Genomic DNA, 23054 nt, shown 5'->3' with positions numbered 1-23054 from the left:
CTCTAATCTGGCCTTCCTGTTTTTGAAGCTCACCAATGGTTTACAACTTATGGTGAACCCTCTGTATTCACTCTGGTGAAGTCTTCTCTTGATTGTTGACTTTGACACACATACACCTACCTCCTGGAGAGTATTCTTGATCTGGCCAACTGTTGTGAAGGGTGTTTTCTTCACCAGGGAAAGAATTCTTCGGTCATCCACCACACTTGTTTTCCATGGTCTCCCAGGTCTTTTGGTGTTGCTGAGCTCACCGGTGCATTCCTTCTTTTTGAGAATGTTTCAAACAGTTGTTTTGGCCATGCCTAATGTTCTTGCTATCTCTCTGATGGGTTTGTTTTGTTTCTTCAGCCTAATGATGGCTTGCTTCACTGATAGTGGCAGCTCTTTGGATCTCATCTTGAGAGTTGACAGCAACAGATTCCAAATGCAAATAGCACACTTGAAATGAACTCTGGGCCTTTTATCTGCACATTGTAATTGGGGTAATGAGGGAATATCACACACCTGGCCATGGAACAGCTGAGAAGCCAATTGTCCCATTACTTTTGGTCCCTTAACAAGTGGGAGGCACATATACAAACTGCTGTAAATCCTACACCGTTCACCTGAGTTGGATGTACATATTCTCAAATTAAAGCTGACAGTCTGCAATTAGGAAAGAGTTGTTCTTGTTGTTTTTACATTAAAATAAATATATACTAACTTAGCTATCCTAAGGTTGATGTCAACTTAATCAACTTGATATTGATCAGATTAATCTGATATAATAAATAATGACATCTGGTCAGTAAATCAACATTTATAAAAGAGTAATTCCCTTGTCGCAGTGTAAGCAAACAATACAAACAAATAATACAAACTTTATAGTGCTTCACATGCTGGTTTGTGGTTATAAAACAACTATCCAATTACTTAGTTTTTTTATTGCAAGAACATTTACTCGTACAACATACAATGCATAATAAGAAAAATGTTTATCTACTTACAACATATATCAAAAGTATCAGCAATCTAAAGATGAAATATTGCCACTCAAACTTTTGTGTATGCATTTTTCCTTTAAGAAAGAAATAGACCTGTAAACAAGAAAAAAAATAATTTGTGAGATTATAAAGTGCACATTATGCCTATGCTATATAATAAATAACAGGCAGTAATAATGTTATGTCTGGATTTTATGTCTGAGTTGAAATTTCAGTGAGAAAGTTCTCATAGCCTCTATTAGAATGCTATCTAAGCATTTACTAATAGAAGGGACAAACACATAATTCTTAATAATAGTAGAAAAATGAAGAGGACAGAAACATTATTGACCCAAATGTCAATGTGATTGTTTAAAATATATTAACTATAACAACATTTACAAAATAACTTGTCTACTTTGCAAACTAGCATCATATTGCATTTCCTAATTTAGTTTCAACTACAATTAAACTAGATTAACTTCCACTAGAGGAAGAATGATTTAATTTATGAAGATATAAACAAAGACATTTTGATTTCCTAATTCAAAGAACTTTTATTAAACATTAGATTTCCAACAATTAAAGGTGTTTCAAGTAAATTTATTGATAAACCCTCTCTCTCTAATAAAACTCCTGCAGGATAATTTTTGAATTTGTTTAAATCAGAGACCAGCATACTTCATTTAAGATCCTAATAGGTATGGAGGCAAAGACAAGTCTAAATAGGGAGATTTATAGTCCTCTATAGAGGTATGCAATTAATAGGTTTTTAATTATTTGAGTTAAGCATATGTATGTAATAATATGGTTAGATACATGAGCTAATGAGCAAATATGATGTCATCTTAGAATTGAAACAAGGGGCTATATCTGAAGCCCTTATATTCTTCTAGCCATTATCTAAAGCTAGCTAGACATTAGTTTCCAGCAATATTTGTTATTTCCTAACTACTCTAGTTAGCATACTTGCTGTTAGCACTTTCACTACCTTGTTACTCAATTCAACTTTCTCTGTATCTGAGTTTCCTGGCATTTAATTGAATATATCTGATCTTAGCATTTGTTTTTCTGGAAACAAATTTAGGCTACGGGTTTTTGCTTAACTCCCAAATTCTAATTTACTCTCCACAGGGTTGGTTGGTATTCACTTACCTTTGCTACCGGTTTGCAAATGTGAGCGTGCGCGACTACCTGTATGTTAATACTAATTACCCTATTGATATCACTGGTCATGAGGTAGTTAGGATACTGCAACGCAAAGTAACGTATATCATAACTAAGTTATTCCTTTTTTCCAGTTTATTTTTAATACACTTTCTAAACCTCAAAACAGAATGAACAGTTTTTGACTGTTTTGTTTTTTATAACAAACCTTCATTCATTACTCTAAAGAAAAAATTAAAGCTATCAAAGAAGAAAATATAAATGCCTTTTTTCCTTTTTATGACCCTTTAATCCCTTTAGTCAGGGTGGAGTCAACCCATGACCTGAATTGCTGAGCGTTTACTGGCCAGAAGCCCTTCCTGACGCCTACGCGGAGTTCACAGCAAATATTTCCTCTTTGCACCCTGATAGAGAAACATCTGCTGCTGCCTATGGTTGAACTCTCAGCCTTCCGAGTGGGAGGTAAGCGTCTTCACCTCTAGGCTACTGCACCGCTTGATAAATACAATTTAATAAACTACAAAAATCAATTTAGATATACAATGTAGAGATTTCTTTCGCGTGTCAGTGCATGACTTGCTATAATTGTCTAATACTTCCAGAAAGATAGCTTTGACAGATCTCAATAAGGAAAGCAGTCAACATCATGGAAGCAAAACATGCTGCAGAAATATTATCATGGGTATAATATACTATGGGCATAAAATAATCTGCCTATATATTTCATTTATTTAACTCAACTCCCCCAATCTAGTACAGTATCTATTCTTCTATAGCAGTCAAAATTTACAGTAAGAATTCTTGGAGATTGTAACCCACCATATCTGGACTATGAGAAAAAGCTGACCTGTATGATCAATTCAGGTAAATAGATAGTTAAATAGACTAACCATATTTTAAAGAACTCACCAGGTAAAGTGAATAGATAACACTAACTATATTATCTAATACAGATTTTCAAATTGGTAGAAAAATAAATAAACTTATCTAAACTAGTGCTACCTAGACCTCTCCTCTCAGCCTCTATCATATGACATCTTTCTGTCAATTGTTTTGTCTGGGTTTTCCTTCAGTGACCATTGCACATATTTACCCTAAATTACTTTTAACATGTTTTTAGCTGCCCAGAGTAATGCTCATTAGACGGATGGCCATTTAAATTAATGCAATAAATTAAAATAAATACATTTGAGAAACAAAACATAAGCAATAGGAAAAAAAGCTGGCTTAACATCACACTAATCATGGTTTACTAAGAATAATGGCTTAGTTCATACAGGATCATATTGAGCCAAAATCAAATCAACCATATTTTTATTTAGTATGTGATATGTGAATCCAGATTCATAGATTCATTTGTATTCCTAACGAAAGTATTGAAGCACTTTCCTACTGTATTCAATAATATAGGCAATATTTTCCTACTTAATTTGCCAAATCCTGTTTGAGAAATTCAGCAAATTTAAATGTCACATTAGTTTTTAACATTAAACATTTCACTTGAGATGATTCTAGTATTAGCGCAATACATCTTCTCAACTGCTATGATAGAAGTAAGCAGCCTCATTTTTATAGGAAGAATTATTCAACCTTGTGACTACTGCAATTCATCAAATGGCTCTAAGGTAAAGTTTACAACTGCTGGAACTACTCTGAACATCTAGATGTTATATTTCAAAGAATATGTAGACCTTCAACAATTGCAAATTTTCTGAACTACTTCACAGCAGATAGAGTTGAACTTTTTCAAAGGTCAGACAAATTTCATACACTTTCTCCATTGTACAAAAATACCCCAAAGATAGCTCAGCTAATGTAGAAACAATGTATTAAGCTATTGATTTCTGAATCAGATCATGCACAAATAACACTATAATTTTTAATCTAATTTTCTGTGTGAAAAGTAAAGATTTGAAATATATAAATAACTGACTTGCCTGGAAGCAAGTTTTGAAAGAAACAAAATTGTGCCAACAGTGTGTTTCCTGCTTCTGTGTTCAGTACAAATATTTCTGTCTTATAAACAGACATTACCAAAGTTAATTAACAGGCAGTTATTGGGCAAATTCATTTTCTGCTGGTATTAAGAGACAATGTATTTATAGTATATACATTATCATCTGGAACCAAGCCATTCAACACTTTTTCTGTGCATACAGAAAAAAGTATTTTAAATGTGATGTATATATATATATCTTAACAATTGTAGAAATCATTTCTGCATTATATGTATTAATGTCTGTGACTTTTTATACAATATGTTATTTAAGAAAAATATATTTAATTTCAAAATGTTCAATTGAAAAGCATTGTTTAGGCAAATAAAAAAATTGTAAATAATAAATGTCCTCGCAAATTCTCTCCAATTCCTAATACTTAAACTGTAATTTATTAATTACATTAAACTGAATATCTGTACAATATATTGTATTCATTCAATAGAAATAGGACAGAGAAATACTGTAGGTAATAATGAAAGCTTAAAGTAGGTAACATAAAGAGAAGAGTTATTAAATATTATATAATGTTAATCTATATGTATTATCACTATAGTAATCTATAACATAGCATCTAACAAGTTATAGCATATAATATGCTGTTTTTCTTATGTAATAATTTAACACATTCTGTTTTGCCAAATAGCCTTTATGAAGTGGGAAACTCACTTTTCATTTTTGTGGTAAAATTATACAAACTAAATAAAATATAACCTTGGAATAACTAACTTTCAATTGATATTTAGGAAAAGAAAATAACTAAAAAGATATAGGTTTTGTTATAAATTACATTAATAAATATTTTGCTATCAATTTTAATATGTAAACCTTCTAAAGTAAAATAACTAAAATAAGTGATCCCTACTTTAAAAATGGCATAAGTATAAATAGATAGGATAAATGATAGTATAAAACACTTTGTCAAATTCTATACCTTGCTCCATTCATCCTGACTACCTAAAATGAACTTTGCTGTTACATCTTGATTCATATTTGACCTTCCCTGACCGCATTGCTAACAGCTATTCCTTCTAATTATTTAATAACTTGATGGAAATAGGGGAAAGATTCAACATAAAAAAGTGATTTATTTATTTATTTAAATTTTTATACCGCCCTTCTCCCGAGGGACTCAGGGCGGTGCACAGCCAACAATAAAACACATATATCCATAAAATTTAAAAAACAGTTTAAAAACATATTAAATAATTTGGCCCCCAAATTATTAAAAACTAAACAAACCATTAAAATTCATGTGTAAGCCAGCTCAGCTTGTTGAAACAATAATGTCTTGAGGGCACGGCGAAAGGTACGTAGGTCAGGGATCATACGTATCTCCGGGGGCAGTTCATTCCATAGGGCAGGTGCCCCCACAGAGAAGGCTCTCCCCCTGGGGATCGCCAGTTGACACTGTTTGACCGACGGCACCCTGAGGAGTCCCTCTCTGTGGGAGCGTATTGGCTAGTGGGAGGCTATCGGTGGCAGAAGGCGATCTTGTAAGTACCCAGCTTTAGCTATAGATGTAAAACTTCCACATCCTACAAGTAACATAATCCCCCCCCCCAATGATCTACAAAGAACAAGAAGGGGCAATGAATAGTGTGAATGACAGGTTTTAGTCACGTCAAATTCCCTTTTAAACACCAAAAATGGCAAAAAAAGGTGTCATTTTCATTGCTTCCTAAAGGCTAAGACTGAGGAGGCAAGCTATTTATGGGATGGGGCAACCATACAAAAGAACTTGTTCCTCACTCCATTTCTCTAGGAGGAGGAATATGGAGCAGCTCTTCCTGATCTGAATTCACAAATTCTACTTGGAACATACAGTTCCCAGATAACCAGAATCAAACTGTTTCTTCCAACACCACAAAAAATTTGAATTAGAGTATTTATTCAAAGAATAGGATAAGGAAATATTTATACAATGAAGGCTTAAATATATGAGATAGAAAAAAGTAGCTGAAAGATCATGTTTGTTTGCCAACAGTTTCATCATACAAATAAAGGCATTTAACCACAGCAGCAGCAAAGCATTATTGAACCAAACCAAAAAAAATCCAATTTTATCAATTGAATGCCAGCATTTCTGGCAAGCAAACCCACTTGTTCCCAACCATCACATGTTGATCTCAATACTGTGTGTAGTTGCTGAGTTTACACATATTTACAGACCAGAGTTTGCAGATGATAAATAATATTAATAATCTCTTTAAGTGGTCTACATTGCAGTCCTGTAGAGATATTCTTGGCAACAAACCTCCTTGGGCATAGCAATATTATTCCAAGGAAGAGCAACAACATTTTAGTTTTCTACTACACTTCATTCTTTCCTTTAATAGATGCCCTCAGAAAGTACAAAAACTTAAAAGCTAAAAAAACCCCCAAAACAGGAATACACAGTTTAACTCAGCAAACCTTTAAATGCAGCAAACACAGTTAAAAGTAGCAAATATCAAGGAAGAAGAGTTTTCTTTAACTCCAAATTGGATCTTTTTAAAGTCAGATTGGTTTAGACAAATGACAGAAAATATCACTGAAGACTGAAGATCTTGTTGTTAGTCTTGTTGTGCATTCCTATGAGTCATAGAAGATGAAAAACTATCATCTCTCTTTTTTTTCTTTTAGCTGGGATGCGTTCATATAACAGATCACAAAAACAGATCCCACAAAACAGGCCCATAAAATTAATTTGGGTTATGTATTAAATAAAGCCAGAAAATTGGGATAATTCACCAAAACTGGATTTGGATGGATAATGGATAAGCGTGTTATGAGGACAATCTGATTCCTATGATGATATGAAAGTGGCCCTTCTATGCAGTGGAGTATCACCATTTCTTTCTATTCCTAAACACAACATACATGTGTTTGTATGTGTTTTTTTTTTTTAAATTATTGCTTATTGTAATAAACTTGGATGCCACCCAATGCAGGGGAGTCAGTCTGGTGTCGGTGGGATAATGTTGACAATCCCCACTGAGCCTCTGGCGAGGGTCATGGGAAAGCAGGAGGCTCTCCCCTCCACCCCCCAGGGGAGCCCCTCTCCGGCGTCTGAACCGGTGCGAGCGCCCTGCCGCATCAGATCAAAAGGCCCATCTTTTCGGCCATCCTGCCTCCCTTCCCACAGAAGCGAGCGGGCCAGCCAGATGTCTCTGGGAAGCTGCTTGGCAAGGAGGACCGGAGCGAAAACAGAAATAGCCCTCCTCGCCCACTCCAGCTTCCCAACCCGTGTATATCCTGTTGCCTAAATCCCAGGCGTAGCTCTTACTACCCGCTTTGAAAGCCGGCCAGGCTGGCGGCCACCGTTTCTTCCTACAACAGCCTCCCCACCCTTGCCTTTCCCCGGGGTCCCCTCAGCTCAAAGAGGGAGAATTCCCCGCGCTGCCTCTCGTGCTTTCCCCCTCAGCCCCCTTGAGATCAGCTTCTCCGTTCTCCCCAAGCTGCTGCCTCCTCGTCCGGTCGCCCCACATGCTGCTCATCAGTTCCCCTTTAGTCTCACCGTCCAGGGTCGTTCCCGGGTGCGCTTGGGACACGGAGGAGCTCGCCCCCGGGGATTGGCGGGGCAACGGCGGCTACTCTCGCCACGCAAGGCTCCCATACAGAGCAACGCCGTTTCGGCGGCTCCAGTCGCTCCCCGGCCTACCCCCCCACCCCCCACCCGCCGCCTCCTTCTCGGCCCTGCAGCGCTCTCTGCGTTGCCTAGGCAACTGCCCGCCGCTTTCCCTTCCAGCCGGGCTGGCAAGCTCAAACCAATCGCGGGTGGCTAAACCACGTGACCCGTCCCGGAGTAGGCGACGGTTAGAAACGCGAGAACGCAGCGGCCGGGAAATTAAAAAAAAAAATAAATAGGGGTGATTTCCCTCCCCCCCTTTATCTTCTTTTATATCAGAGGTCTTCAAACCTGGCAGCTTTAAGACTTGTGGACTTCAACTCCCCAAGTCTTAAAGCTGCCAAGTTTGAAGACCTCTGTTTTATAGCTAAGGCACAGAAAGTAGCATTTGGGTAGGAAGGGACCGTGAATCGCCTTGAGAGGAATGCCTCATTTTTACATTGGCAATATCCAGCTGATCTTGGCTGGAACGGAAAAGGCTAATTAAGAGTTGGACCTGGTTAATAACGGGGATCTGGGACCACTAGAAAATCCAGGTTAAAAGAGGAAGGCAGGCATTGTTGCCAAAAAACCTGCTTGGAGATATTCTTGTGATCACTAGAAATTCAGCTGGATGAAGACTTTTCATACGCCCTAAATCGGATCTTCTGGAAAATGGAAATTGGTTTGGACTAACGATGGAAAATAACACCAGGATTGGAGATCATCCCTTGGCAGTCTTGTGCATTCCCATGAGCTATAGAAGATGAAAGACTTATTAGCTCTTTAACTGAGGTGTATTCACATGAAAAAAATGGCCACAAAAGATTAAATTGGGTTATGTGTTGATAAACTCCCCAAATTGGAATAATTGACTAAAAATCATGGTTCACTTTAAAATAAATAAGTGTGTTATATGAAGAATTTGTGTTGTCTGATTCAGATGATGATTAGGAAGGTGGCCTGTTCTCTGCATTGGAAAGATATCCTTTTTTTTTCTATGTCCAATATCAACATAAGTGGATTTTATTTATTATTGAATTCAATGTGGATGCCACTGAATTCCAACCATCTCTCAGTGGCTCACAACGATCAACAAAATACAGAAAACTGACCAAAATAAGCACAGAAACAATTACAAAATAATCACAAGATAGCAATCCAACAGCAAAACAAACACAAAACTTTATAAATAATCCCATCTATACTAACCCCAAAGCCTAGATAAATTTAAGATTTAAGATTTTCAAAAGCACTATCAGGGTGAGAGTCATACAGATCTTGGGAGCAAGTCAATCCACGGGCCACTACAGAGGTGGTGTGTTTCACCTTTTAATTGATGGTGCCCAGAACATATCTATTCTTCCAGATCTGGCTATTTCCACGAGAGTCAGTGACTTGAATTCATCCCAGATCACACCATCAGATTGCGCCTATACCTTGGTAGACCTGTCCAATCAGAGTCCAACTCAGAACATATTTGACCAACTGTATCTGATAAAAAGCCAGAATATTTTCACAGCAGCCCTGCAGAGCATCTGTCCCTATGCAACACACTCTGGATAGCTGTCACCATATGCAATTATGGTGGAGAAATACAGGTAGTCTCTTCTGGTGCTTTGTTTCCCAGAGCTCCTCAGTAAGCCACATGGCAACCAAGGCTTCACCTGAATCACCCATACGTTCCTTGGAAAAAAGGCCAAGCTCCATCTGGAATCCAGTAGGCTCTATCAATTAATCAATTCACCTCAATCAAGCTTAACTCCATCAAGCCAATCAAATAGGCCCTATCTTCCCATAAAGGAGGGTGGCATCAACCGGAAGGCAATCAGTGATGTGTGATATAGGTGGATTAAAACATGACTTTTGATGTTGGCCTTTCTCAGCCACTAAAGTACTCTAAGAGTTATCATCATGAAGATAGCTTTTATTTTGTTATGCACAGATGAAGCATACAGTACTAGGTTGTTTTAGCTAACTACCATTTCCTCCCTCTTGTACAAGTGACTGCATGCAGGGAAAGAGAGATCTACTCCTGAGTAAGAGGAAGATGTACATAGTAACAATGAAAACATTAGCATGCCCATGCTTTTGAAGAACATTTCTTGTAGCATCTGCTGTAATTAAAGACTTAGTCATAACATTAGTGTTAATTGCATTAATATATTTAAAAAGATTCGCTGAATATTTCTGATGAATTAGCTTTTCTATAAGATGCAAACCAGCAAAGAATTCCTTATACCCTCCCTTTAGCGCAGGCAGTAGAAAAAATTATAAGGAGGCAAAATATTCAAGACATACCTCCTAAATTCTACAGAAACTATCTCAACATAATCTGAGTCTGCCATTTTAATATTACTGCACAAATGATTGCATGCAGGAAGTCTTTCAGGTTGCTTAATATAGTAAAACATTCGTTATATTTATATGGCACTTTTAGTAAGGCTGCTACTGCTGCTTAAAAGTCAGTCCTACTGAATTCAAGTTAAATGCTTACAGGTAGTCCTCGACTTACAACAGTTCATCTAGTGACCATTCATACAACAGTGACTTTCAAACATTTTTCATACTTATTGCAGCATCTCCATGGTCACATGATTAAAATTCAGATATTTGGCAACTGGCTCATATTTATGACAGTTGCAGTGTCTTGGGTTCATGTGATCACATTTGCAACCTTCTGTTATGCAAAATCAACGGGGAAGCTAGATTCACTTATCTATGTTACTAACTTAATGATTGCAGTAATTCATTTAACAAACGTAGCAAGAAAATTAGTAACATGAAACAAAATTCACTTAACAAATGTCTTGCTTAGCAACAGAAACGTTGGGCTCATTTGTGGTCGTAAGCTGAGGACAACCTGAATTTGAAGTCTCACTTTATTGAAATATATGAACTGAACTACAGCTGAGTCCATTTTATTTATTCGATTTTTATTCTGCTTTTATTATTTTTATAAATAACTCAAGGCAGCAAACATATGTAATACTCCTTCCCCCCCCGCCCCCCCTTTTTCCCCACAATAACAACCATGTGAAGTGAGTTGGGCTGAGAGAGCGTGTCTGGCCCAAAGTCACCCAGCTGGCTTTCACGCTTTAAAGCAGGATTAGAACTCAGAGTCTGTTGGTTTCTAGCCAGCAGCTTAACCACTACATCAAACTGGCTCTTCAAAGGGCTAAACTGCTAGAATCTCATCTTCATTTTCAATTCCCACCATACTGATCTCAACTAATTTGTTCTTCCTGTGCATCAAGATTATTATTTTAATTTTTATTCCCAATCTATTCTGTTACTTTTATTTAGCTCCTTGGCCCCTTCAGAAGTTCCCTGTTTATAATCTGTTTTCAATCTAACAAATACCCCCCTTTTAAATGATATCACTGACTATCCCATTTGTTTTCATGCTTTTGATCTTCATTTTATTTACATGGTCAGATTTTGCATTTCTAGCCAGTATCTTTCCTGACTATGAAATGCTTATCTTTTTCATTCTTCCCACCTTAAATATAATGGCATAGAATTCTTTTTCTTGTTAATGGTCAACTCTATAATTATGGATTATTTTTTGAATTGTCAACAAATTTAATTGCATTTAATACAATTTATGCTTGCAGAATTAAAGATTCGGACCTAGCGTAAAAATTAAAAAGGTTAGGCTCATGTCCTCAATAACCACCTTTTAACCCCAATACTTTTTTTTTTGTTAACATATATTATATTTGTACCATCCTCGTGATTTACTTACGCATACAAACAACTTCCTCCAGCAAAAGCAATAATAATTGAGGGTGAACAATGAAGTTACTACTGAGCTGATCATTGCAACATTAAACATGACTTTTTTTTTTTTTTTAAAGGCATGCTTAATACCATCACTTCCGTTTTCAGGGAAAAGCAGTAGCTCAGCAGTGGTACTGGAAAGGAATGAACATTCCCAGACTTTTCCTTTCTACAGACTGCTAGAGTAATCCAGGGGTGCTATTCAGCAGGTTCTGACAGTTCTGGAGAACCGGTAATGGAAATTTTGAGTAGTTCGGAGACCTGGCAAATACCACCTCTGGCTGGCCCCAGAGTAGGGAGGGAATGGGGATTTTGCAGTATCCTTCCCCCAGGAGTGGGGAGGGAATAGAGATTTTGCAGTATCCTTCCTCTGCCACGCCGACCAAGCCACACCACACCATGCCCACCAAGCCATGCCCACAGAACCGGTAGTAAAAAAAATTGAATTCCACCACTGGAGTAATCCATAACTGAAAGCTATTGGGGATCATCATGCTTAGTGTTATCAGTGAGGCCCCTGCAGAATGATGAGACAACATTCTAAGAAGCCTGATATTAAATTAACAAATTTAAATGGCTAAAACCTCAAAATTATGACAAAGTTGAAGAGATTTTGGAGTTATCTCCTCAAATGTGGAGTGTGAAATGAAGATCGAGCGCACAAAAAAGGTCGTGAGATTATGCAATATCTTCTTTGTCAATTTAATTTTATGGGTGCTATATATACTCACTTTGCATTTACAGCAGTAAATTACAATATCTTTACTCCTGAGTTACAGGTTAGGTTGATCACAATGGGACGTTTGTGATCACTCAACACTGCTCTTCCTTCTAGGATGCAATGCACTGGCCCCAATGAATCTAGTCCCCTCCATCATATTGCCTATTGGTAATTATGCACTTTCTAAGAATTTGCTCTATTCTTGCTGTTGCTGTCTGCAAAGAACAATCGGCAAAACCTTTTGTCAGGGCTCTGTCTCTGAGTGGCATACTAGGGTGACTGTAATTCACTAGGTTGAATCTTCACAGCTACACAGCAGAGTGCAAGTGTACAACTCAGTGGATTGCTTATTGGGTGATCCACCTTCTCTGTTTCACAGTTCAAAGAGAACTGCTAAGCAGATCGGCTTAGAGGGTTGCTTCCTGTTTCTCTCCATGTACAGTTTCCCATGCCACTCTGAGAAGGAGGGGGAAAAAAGAGACATTAGTAGCTGCTGCCAATCCCTCCATTGAATACACTTCTTTCCCAATCAACAGAGTTTGTGGGAGGACAAGTTACTGAGGGACAGGCCCAGGATATTCCCAAATCATAGCAGAAGGAAGAAGTTGCTATGTTCTGTTTCTTCTTTCATCACCTCAATATTTATAGTCTACTTATTCATCAGATACTTTCTTCAGATTAAATGCTTTCTTTTTAAGCATGTTTATTGGACGTTAAAAAAAAATCTCTTGATAATTTCATATACGGATATTCTCCCAGTGGTATTCTGTAGAATTTGAGCAAGGTCTCTTTTAATATTATTATTTTAATAATTCTCATTATTCTCTCTCTCCCTCCCTCCCCCCTTCTCTCTCCCCCTCCCCCCTCTCTCGCACACATCAAAGCAATTTAGCATTGCGGTACATTGTTGTAGCATGTTTTCAATTATCCCAGTTAAACCTATACTTCTGGCATTTTCTGGAGGTTTTCTCATCCAAGTATTCACCATTTCTGACTATCCCTGGTCTTTGAGCCCAAGCAAGATGGGCAGATTTTGCTGTGACATTTTCCTCTAGTGATGTTTTTAAAAAGCTTGTGATTTACGACAATCAAAGATGTGAACTGGGATATCCTACTTGTGTAATAGAAAAGATGAAAAATACTTTTTCTTCCTAAAATACGCTGCTGACATGAATGCTTGAGTGTGAAAGGGGAAACACTTATGTAAAAAGACTTTGAACTCAGTGCAATTCTGAAAACAATACTTGGACTGAACAATTACCCTGGAGTAACTTTCCTCCTTAATTCTAACTATTTCTGTTTCGTTCTGAGCATCTTGGACAAAATAGTGGTTTTATTTAAGAATAAGAGGTCATCAGTTCTTCAAAAATAAAAAGACATTAGATATCAGTTATAATTTTGTAGACAGCATTAAGCAAAGATGTATATCAATTTAGGAAATGCCAATGACACAGCCTAATTACACTGAGTTATTTCCAATAAATAATCCCCTTTTTCAAGAATTGTTCAAGGGTTACTACTATGATGCAACATATACAGAAGGTAGTCACCATAAGAGCTGCTAAAGAATTTGCTTTTACAGGTAGTTCTTGATTTACAGCCATTCATTTAGTGACTATTTGCAGTTACAACACATTGAAAAAAGTGACTTACAGCCAATGTCCTCACAATGTTTTTTTGACATGAGTAGCAGCATTTACAGGTATCCTGAAGTTTAGAAACCAAGGGTTTTTGATTTCTGACAATCAAACCAGATGTTCTTAATAGCACAATAGATTTACTAGCATTACATAACTGATGATATCCCATTATATTTTGGAAGAATACCATATAATGACCACTTTTATATATTCTCTTTTATCCTTCGACTTATTCATTAATTTCAATCACTTGTTGAAAAGTAAAATCTATCTATTTGAGAACTTAACTGAAGCGGCCCTTATGATATAGCAGAAATATCTACCATAACTTGATAACTGGAGCAGATCTGCACAGATATTAGCAAGAGATGCTTATATAGTACAAGAGCAACATTCACTTTATATACTAGTATTCTCCCAAATATATTATATTGGATCAATGGTGGGCTGCAACCAGTTTAACAACCAGTTCAATGAGAGTGTGCTTTGCACACATGCCTAATGCGCTTGTGTGCAGTGTTCAAAATACAGCAATTTGAAGCTCAGCTACTTACCTTCTAAGGCAGCCCCGGTAAGTAGAACAGTGGAGGCGTGGAAATTAGCTGTGCCACGCGAATCAGCTGAGCCAGAAAGAAGGAAATATAGGATAGGATAGGGCGGGGGCAGGTGGGTGGAGCCAGCTGATCGTCGGAACTACCAGTTCGCTCAAACCGGTTCAAACCGGCAGCAGCCTACCACTGTATTGGATGGTTTCTTTGTAGAAAGAAATTGATGATTACTTAACTGTGAACAATATGTTTCCATTCATCTCTTGCTGAAAGCTTTGTGCTGGAATGATTTACTGATTGAGGGAGTGAGTGAATGGATGTTTATATAGTAGTAGACTAAAGCAGCTCAACACAAGTATTGCTAAATTGTAAATGACTCAAGACTCCTTAAATCTTTAAAGCATTGTGCTTTTTTGAATGGCAGAAGGTTGCAGTTTTTAAATAATTCTTTATAAATATTGTAGCAACAGAAAATGAAGTATACAGATAGTCCTCGAGTTACCACAGTTTATTTAGTGACCATTTAAAGTTAAAACGGCACTGAAAAAAGTGACTTATGACCGTTTCTCATGCTTACAAAAAATTCCCTTAACACTGTAAACTATTTTCTAAGTCTGCACTACTATTAATCTTCTCATCGTTCCCACCACCCATCTCCTTCCACTTATGACTGTATGACTGTAACTTTGTTGCTTATATCCTTACCATTTATATTGATATTGTTTCCTGATTGCTTATTTGTACCATATGACTATCATTAAGTGTTGTACCTTATGATTCTTGATGAACATATCTTTTCTTTTATGTACACTGAGAGCGTATGCAGCAAGACAAATTCCTTGTGTGTCCAATCACACTTGGCCAATAAAAATGAGGACCCAGATTGTGGGGGCAATAAGCTGACTTTGTATAAATATACAAAAGTATGAAGGCTATTGCTTAATGCATTGTAAGCCACCCTGAGTCTCCGGAGAAAGGCGGCATATAAATCAAATTTAAAAAAAAATTCTATTCTATTCTATTATGACTGTTGCGGCATCAAAATGTGATCAGAATTTAGATGCTTGGCAACTGGTTCACATTTATGACAGTTGCAGTGTCCAGGGGGTCATGCAATCAGCTATTGAGACCTTCTGACAAGCAAAGTCAACGAGGAAGTCAAATTCACTTAACAACGTTACTAATTTAACAACTGCAATGATTTGCTTAACAACTGTGGCAAGAACAGTCGTAAAACGGGGCAAAACTCACTTAACAAATGTTTTACTTAGCAACAGAAATTTTGGGCTCAATTGTGGTCATAAATTGAGGACCACCTGTAGTCTCACACTGTCGAAGAATATCACATTTCCCATCTTGGTGCTGTGAACTCTCAACAGTTCCACCTTTGCAGGCTGACACCCACTTATAGGCCAATGCCTGGAAAACAGCCAGGTCTTTATGGGCATCTGGAAAGCTAAAAAGGTATTATTGCTTATTGCCATTCTGTCTCCACATTTTGTTCTATTGAAATATTTATATGCTATATTGTGTCTTCTTTTCAAAGTGCTCACAGTGATACTGGCATTATCTTCAATCCCATAAAACAAGCCAGAAATAAATACCGGTATGTCATTGAGACTGGGCACTATGGATTTGTCACAACATTAATTTCATTGGCTTCCGGTCTGTTTTCGGAAGGCTGTTTGTGACTGGTGATTTCAGACCACTAGTGTGATGGATTAGACTGCTGTATTTGGATCCCACAGCCTTCTTCTGAGGCTTTCCTCTATGGCAGGGGTGTCAAACTCAAGGCCTGTGGGCCGGATCCAATCCATAGGGCGCTTAGATCTGGCCCCCAGGGCCACCCTAGAAACAGCGAAGGACTAGCCCACGGGCCCTCCCGAGCTCTGTTTTCGCTGGCAGAGGGTTGCAGGACACTGTTGCAGCCGAAAACAGAGCTCAGGAACCCGTTTTCACTGGCAGACCGCTCGGGACACCACAGACATCCCTGACATGAGTGACGTCAAGCTGGTCACACCCACCCTGGCCATCCCCCCCCCCCCGAGGTCAAACACAATTCTGATGGGGCCCTCAATGAAATCAAGCTTGACATCCCTGCTCTATGGAGCCCTGGTCAATGAATGTATTTGAGAAATATTTTTTCACAGATGGTACCTTAACCATAAAAATCCCACCCATCAGTGGAAAGAATTTGTTTTGTCTCAGTTATAGTTTTTACGCTGTGTTTAAGTTTTAAAGATGCATGGCATATTTATTTATTTATTTATTTATTTATTTATTTATTTATTTATTTATTTATTTATTTATTTATTTATTTATTTATTTATTTATTTATTTATTTATTTAATTTGTATACCGCCCTTCTCCAACAGGACTCAGGGCGGTGAACAGCCATGGTAAAACATAACATATAAAATTTAAAAGCAATTTAAAAAACATTAAATAATTTTGGCTATCCATTTAAAACAACCCGGATTAAAACCAATTACAAATTAAAACTATACTTTAATTGTATAGTATCTTAGTTGTAAACTAGTATATATCCATAAAGAAACATATACCTATATTATCATTATCATCTTGATTAGATTTTTATCCTTCCTTTTTATTTTTTATTTGTTACATTTCTTTGCCGCCTGTCTCGCCATGTGACTTCTCTAGACCGTTTATTTTAAATATAGAACCCAAGGTGGTGAACATACCTAATACGCCCACCTCCTATTTCCCCACAATAACCCTGTGATGTAGATTGATGTGGAGAGAATCAGCCAGTCAACTTTCATGGCTAAGGAAAACCTAGAACTCACTGTGTCCTGGTTTCTAAGCCAGCATCTTCACCACTACATCAAATGGGTTCTACTTTTAGGGGAAAAAATAATTCAGTAAGTCTTGGTCTAGCACAGATAGTCCTCAATTTAACAAGAGTTCGTTTAATGACCGTTTGAAGTTACAACAGCACTGAAAAAAGTGACTTATGACCATTTTTCACATGTATGACCATTGCAGCATCCCCATGGTCACGTGAGTTACATTCGGATGCTTGACAACTAGTTAACATTTGTGGTGGGTTGCAGTGTCACATGGGTTTTTGTGACCTTTTGAAAAGCAACGTCAATGGGGAACCCAGATTCACTCAACAACCGTGTTACCAGTTTAACAACTGCAGTGATTCACTTAACAAATGTGACAAGAAAAGTCATAAAATGGAACAAATCGCCCTTAACAAATTTCTCACTTAGAAACATAAATTCTGACCTCAATTGTGGTCGTTAAGTCGAGGACTACCTGCATCCTTTACACCACAAACAGGCTTTGTTTTAAGCCATTTTAAGCATATCACAATTCCTCCCTGCCAAGTTTGAGCAATCCTGACATCTCTTCCTGTAAAATTTCCAAGCTTCCATATCAGTTTTAGGAACAGTAACAAAGATTTTATCTTTCCTTATGTAAGAATTTTGTTGCAGGCAACATTTTGGCACACTATTAAAATCATTAGACAATAAGCATGGACTAATGAACTAAATTATCAGTGCTGTATTTCCAGTAGCAGAAATTTACTGTGTTGTTTCATGTTAAAAGTTACTGTGGGACTTTGAAGTAATATTCATTAGACAAATCAACAAAGGTATTATTTGATTAATGATGATAGGGTAATTTTAAGAGATAATGGCAACTTTTGGTGGGCCTGCTGCAAATCCATTATTTTTATGGCCATTAGGTTTTGCTATGTTGAAACATGCATTAAAGATAACCTTTTCATGTACAGTAATAACTAACAGAAAGTATTGGCTGTAATCCTAGACCAACCTTCAAGGGCCCTTGAATGCAGTAAGAATTACTTTTGAGTAGATATGTACAGTATAGGATTGTCTTGTAAGTGACTGACAAGTTACATTTCTTATATTAGCAATACAAATAAGATAATCCTAAAACAGAAAACTTGGTTGGTGATGGGTCAATGGGAGAAAATATGTATAATTCATTTAATGCAGGGGTGTCAAACTCGATTTCATTGAGGGCCACATCAGGGTTGTGTTTGATCTCGGGGTGTGTGGCCAGGGTGGGCATGGCCAGCTTGACGTCATTCGTGTCGAGGGTGCCTGTGGAAAGCCGAGTGCTCTGCCAGTGAAAACGGGCTCCCAAGCTCCGTTTCCGGCTGCAATGGCCACCTGCAACCCTCTGCCAGCGAAAATGGAGCTCCATTTTTGCTGGCAGAGGCACCGCTGTTTCCCTATAGTTTTAGTTAGCTTTGTGATATGACTTGAGGTTCCCCAAACATAGTCCACCTTCTGATTACAGTATATTTATTTAGAGAACAACTAATATTATTGAATTAAGAAAATAATAAAAGGATTAAACTATAGCCTGTATATGCTTGGACTTAACAGAAACTTTCTTTGTTATTTGCCCAAGGCAAACGATTTACATTACTTTATAGTAGTTTCTTTGAAGTATGAATTAATTGGGATGGAATATTAATTACAGTTGAGTTTAGGCATAGCAAGTCCATGCCTGATTTCTAATATCCTCAGAAATGCTTTTTTAATTCATAAGAAAATGAAGCCTTCTCCACTGATATGACTAGTGATTCTTTTTGTTCAATCAACGAAAAAGCAAACTTTTACATACAGCACATTTAGTTAGCCCAGATATACCACATCTATTGAAGAGTTTGTGTAATTGCAGTTACAGTTATTGATGCAAGTGTAGCTCTCTTAACAGAGTTATAAATGCTATAGATTTGCAAAAATTCAATAACCGGATTATTTACCTCTACAACACCATTGATGCATTTACTTTTATCCTGTCTCTTGGTTCCATCCACTCATAACTTTCCTGGTCTTTCTCTTCCTTTCAGTTCATTCTCTCTTCTTTATATATTTGTTTTCTGACTCATGTCTCATTCATTCTCTTTATAAAACTGAATAATTTCAATGTACTTCTTTTGTCATGATTACTAACTTTTGTATTTCAGCCACTTTCATACTTCACCCATTCATCCTTGACCCTTTCTCTTCTTATTTTATTATATACATTTTAAAATCACTCCTTTCCCTTTGCATTCCACATAATTTTATGTTTTTCCTGATATACTCAGCTCTTGCTTTGACTTTGTAAATCTTAGAATCATCAATCCGGATTGATTTTTAATGTTAAAAGGCAAAAAAACATATCAATAAACATCAGCATAATGCAAACATATACTGTATTGCTAATTGTAGCCAAAAGCAGGAAAAGCTGATTTAATAAATAGATAAGTGGACTGAACTTGAATTAGTACAGCAAAGCTAGGTTAGATGAAAGTTGATAATCCAGAGCAAATCCAATTAGGCACAATGTCTATATCTTTAAATTATGGCAATTAAAAAGAATATGGTTTTAGTGGAATTTTAATTCTTCTCTGAGGGATTAAACGTACCAAAGAAGCTATTACAACATATGTAACTGATTGTACTTTTTAAATGATTCTAAATTATCAGCATAAGAGTGGCTCCAGATTTTGTTGAAAGAGAACATAAATTAGAGCCACTCCTTGCGCTGATCATTTGTCTAGGATGAGGTGGATATGGTTACAAGCATAAAGATATGCTTGAGTTTTAAGAGTGAGGCATATGGTATGGATTTAAGTGTTAAATAAAAAGAAAAATATTTATTTTTAATGACTAATTTTATCTTGGAACTTTCCCACAAATATGATGTTAAATGTTAAATAATTTACTATATCCGATGAATTTATTATACTATTGATCTGCTAGTGTTTTCATGTGCTCAAAGAACCAGTAAGAAGCCTTTTGGCTTTTGTATTTTCTTGTTAAGAAAACAACAAATGTTCTTCAGAGAATTTGCTTATTACTGTGAGTCAGAGGTCTCATAGTTGATGGCTATAGGTGTCACAAAATTTGATGATGATGATCTCACATTGAGAGGCTGGATTTTGAAACATAAAATCTGAAACCCTTTAACAGATGTTCATCAGTAAAACCTGTTAAGAGCAGTTAATCCTCAGTTAACATGTTCAGAGTATTAGCTGCTTAAACAACTCTTGTTTTGACTTGGTTTTTAACAGATTACAATTTCAGTGTTTGGCCACATTGTTAAAAAAAAACTGGGATTTGTTTAAAAGGGTTTTTTTAATCTCCTTTTTTAAAACAATGTCAGTTTATTTTTATGTAGAGGTCTAAAGAATCTAATTAGGAAATGAACAAAAAGTCTATATTACATTTTGCACAATTTAGTAAATTTTTGAAAAGTATACTGTGGGACGAAGTAAACGTGCACAGAATTGTGCTGGTCATAAAATGAATGAATATATGTACTAATTAAAACAACCATTACTGTATATGCACTTCACCCTAGATACTTTTGTAGCGTCTTGTGTTCAGAGGAATACTATTGTGCACACAGATTGCACGTGTATGAAAGCTTTTCTCCCTTGAGTTTAGCATCTGCAACACCTCGAAATACAAGTGGCAATTCTGTCCGTTAGCATTTTTGACTCAGGAACACACATATTTGGACAGGAGCCAGAGGTAGAGGTTACTATCCTAAACGTATTAACTAGTGAATCAATGAATCAAACCCAGTAGTACTTACTTCATGATATACACACTTAGCATTGCAGTGATGGAGTAACGAGCAGTCTATTTTCTGGTATAGTTTACATGCTAGTTCATTGCCTTCACCGAGGCAAGCAATTCAATTGTAAACACATTTCAACTGATTCCTAGTTTGTATGTAACTAGTAGTGGGTTGCAACTTACAGACCATGATTCTCAAGTCTTTAAATCTAACACATATCATTTATTTTGAAGAGGTTGCACAATGTAGCATTTAAATGGGGGCAGTTTTTGTACTTATTAAGTAAATCCGACCAACTCTTAAAGCCACACGTTTCTAATTATTATTTTAAACAAAGACTTCTGATGATTGTAATGGGTACTAAAAATGCTGCACTTATTATTCTTTTCTGAGAACAATTGTTTTTTATTCTGATATTACCCCCATAGAGTCTATAAGCCAAAATGTTCCCAGAATATTTCCTAGGAATGCGGTAGATTTAAATAGCCTAAAGTTTTCCTTTCAAATCACTAGCAAAATAAACAAACCCCAAACCAGATAGCATTCAATAGATGGCCAATTTTAAATGTAAGAATAATAATAATACGGTACTGTACCTGATTATCCTGATGCCCATCCAACAGCCACGCTTCCTGCAACTGAACTTTACTCTGCCAGAGCTTCTATATTAAACACCTTCATCTTTTTCCTTTTTTTTTTTTAAACGTATGTCAGTACAAGCCCAGGCAAACTTTAAATCCAGCAAAATAAAATTAAACACACACATCAAAGGCAGGCAAGCAGTGAGACCAAATGCCTGTAATCTGATCAGTGATCTGTTGCTGTACATCAAAGGCTGAGCTTTGGAGACAAGCGAGAGAGAGAGAGAGAGAGAGAGAGAGAGAGAGAGAGAGAGGGGGGAGGGGAGGGGAGGGGAGGGAGGGAGGGAGAGAGAGAGAGAGATTGCTTTCTTTTTAGCAGCAAATAATACTGCGGCTTCCTCTTTTTCTTACATACATTTAATAAAAACTTATCAGTGTAGGTCAACTTACCCGCCTTCCTTTTTTTCTTGGAAAGGGAAAAAAAAATCTGTCTTTCTTGGATTTGAATAGCTGGGTCTATAACCGATCTTTTCTTTTCTTCCTTTTCCTTTTCCTTTTCCTTTTTTTTTTTTTTTGTTCTCAAGCTGTGCTCCTCACGGATTGTGTGTTGGAAGTTTTCCCCAGTGCCAGCGGGTTCCGCTTAATGCCTTTCATCTTGCTGAACTGATCCCATGACATCATTCAATGCTGTGGGACTGGTTAGAGAACTATAATACAGCCCTGTGGGGAAACACAGCTGAACTGCAGCAAGAGTCGGTGTGGTTTTTAATCGAGTTAGCTGTTGTAAACAGGGCAAGAAAGAACTTTCTGCTGTTTTGGAGTTTTCATATGAATTTGCAGAAGGGTTGGTCCACTTGAAATGCCCTTGTAGGATGGAGTTGTCTGTTCACGTTCAAGTAAGGGCATTCGCTGGCATGGTGTGTGACTTCCATACGAATTTCCCACACAGACCAAAAGGAAAAACTTGTCAGAGATTTGCAACAGCTGCCAAAAAAATACTACTGCAACCAGCAAAAGATTTTTTTAAAAAAACAACAAACAAACAACGTATATAAATTCCCACCCTTAACTCCGGTAGACTTTTATAACTATCTTTATAAGCTTCAGATAGTTATGCTTCTTTAAATTTGGTTGGAGGATTTTGTTCAGAATAAGTCTTGCAACCAAATTCTATGCGTACCTTGATCTGAGTGCCCTTCTTGCTGATTTGTGGCAAGGAAACCTGATCTTTATTTTCTCTCCTTCAAGCTTTATTGCGTTGGGGAAGTGTTCTGCCGTGTTTGTCTGTGCACTTCAGCCAAGTGTGGTTTCGAATGGAATGTTTGCTTTGGTTCTTCCTTTGGTGATGCCCAAATGGCCTTTGCACAAGGGGCTGCATCTGGATATGAAAGTACTAATTTTGGCCATAGAGTAATAAGCATAGGGACAGGAAGCATGTGATATCTTTGTCTGTAGCCATTCTAAGCCCCACCTTCTCAAGAATT

At 37.1% G+C, this 23054-nt stretch overlaps 1 protein-coding gene across 3 annotated transcripts in view; it reads right to left on the bottom strand.

Annotated features, from left to right (window-relative positions):
- Positions 1 to 22359, bottom strand: part of TNFRSF19 (TNF receptor superfamily member 19) — a 53661-nt gene extending 31302 nt beyond the window's left edge. Inside the window, exons 1-2 of one of the 3 annotated variants that reach the window (XM_034410335.3) lie at positions 22021 to 22359; positions 987 to 1076 (exon numbers count right to left, since the gene is read on the bottom strand). In XM_034410335.3, the coding sequence (XP_034266226.2) occupies positions 987 to 1052 (66 nt within the window). In that variant the 5' untranslated portion in view covers positions 1053 to 1076; positions 22021 to 22359. Of the gene's footprint in view, positions 1 to 986; positions 1077 to 7625; positions 7834 to 21585; positions 21830 to 22020 lie in introns of those variants that run through there. The other 2 variants (XM_087894691.1, XM_034410320.2) reach the window with 2 other exon arrangements.
- Between the last annotated feature and the right edge of the window lie 695 nt (positions 22360 to 23054).

This window comes from Pantherophis guttatus, chromosome 5, assembly GCF_059756535.1.
Source record: "Pantherophis guttatus breed Tessera chromosome 5, ASM5975653v1, whole genome shotgun sequence".
NCBI lineage: Eukaryota > Metazoa > Chordata > Lepidosauria > Squamata > Colubridae > Pantherophis > Pantherophis guttatus.
This window is presented reverse-complemented; position numbering and strand designations above follow the sequence as displayed.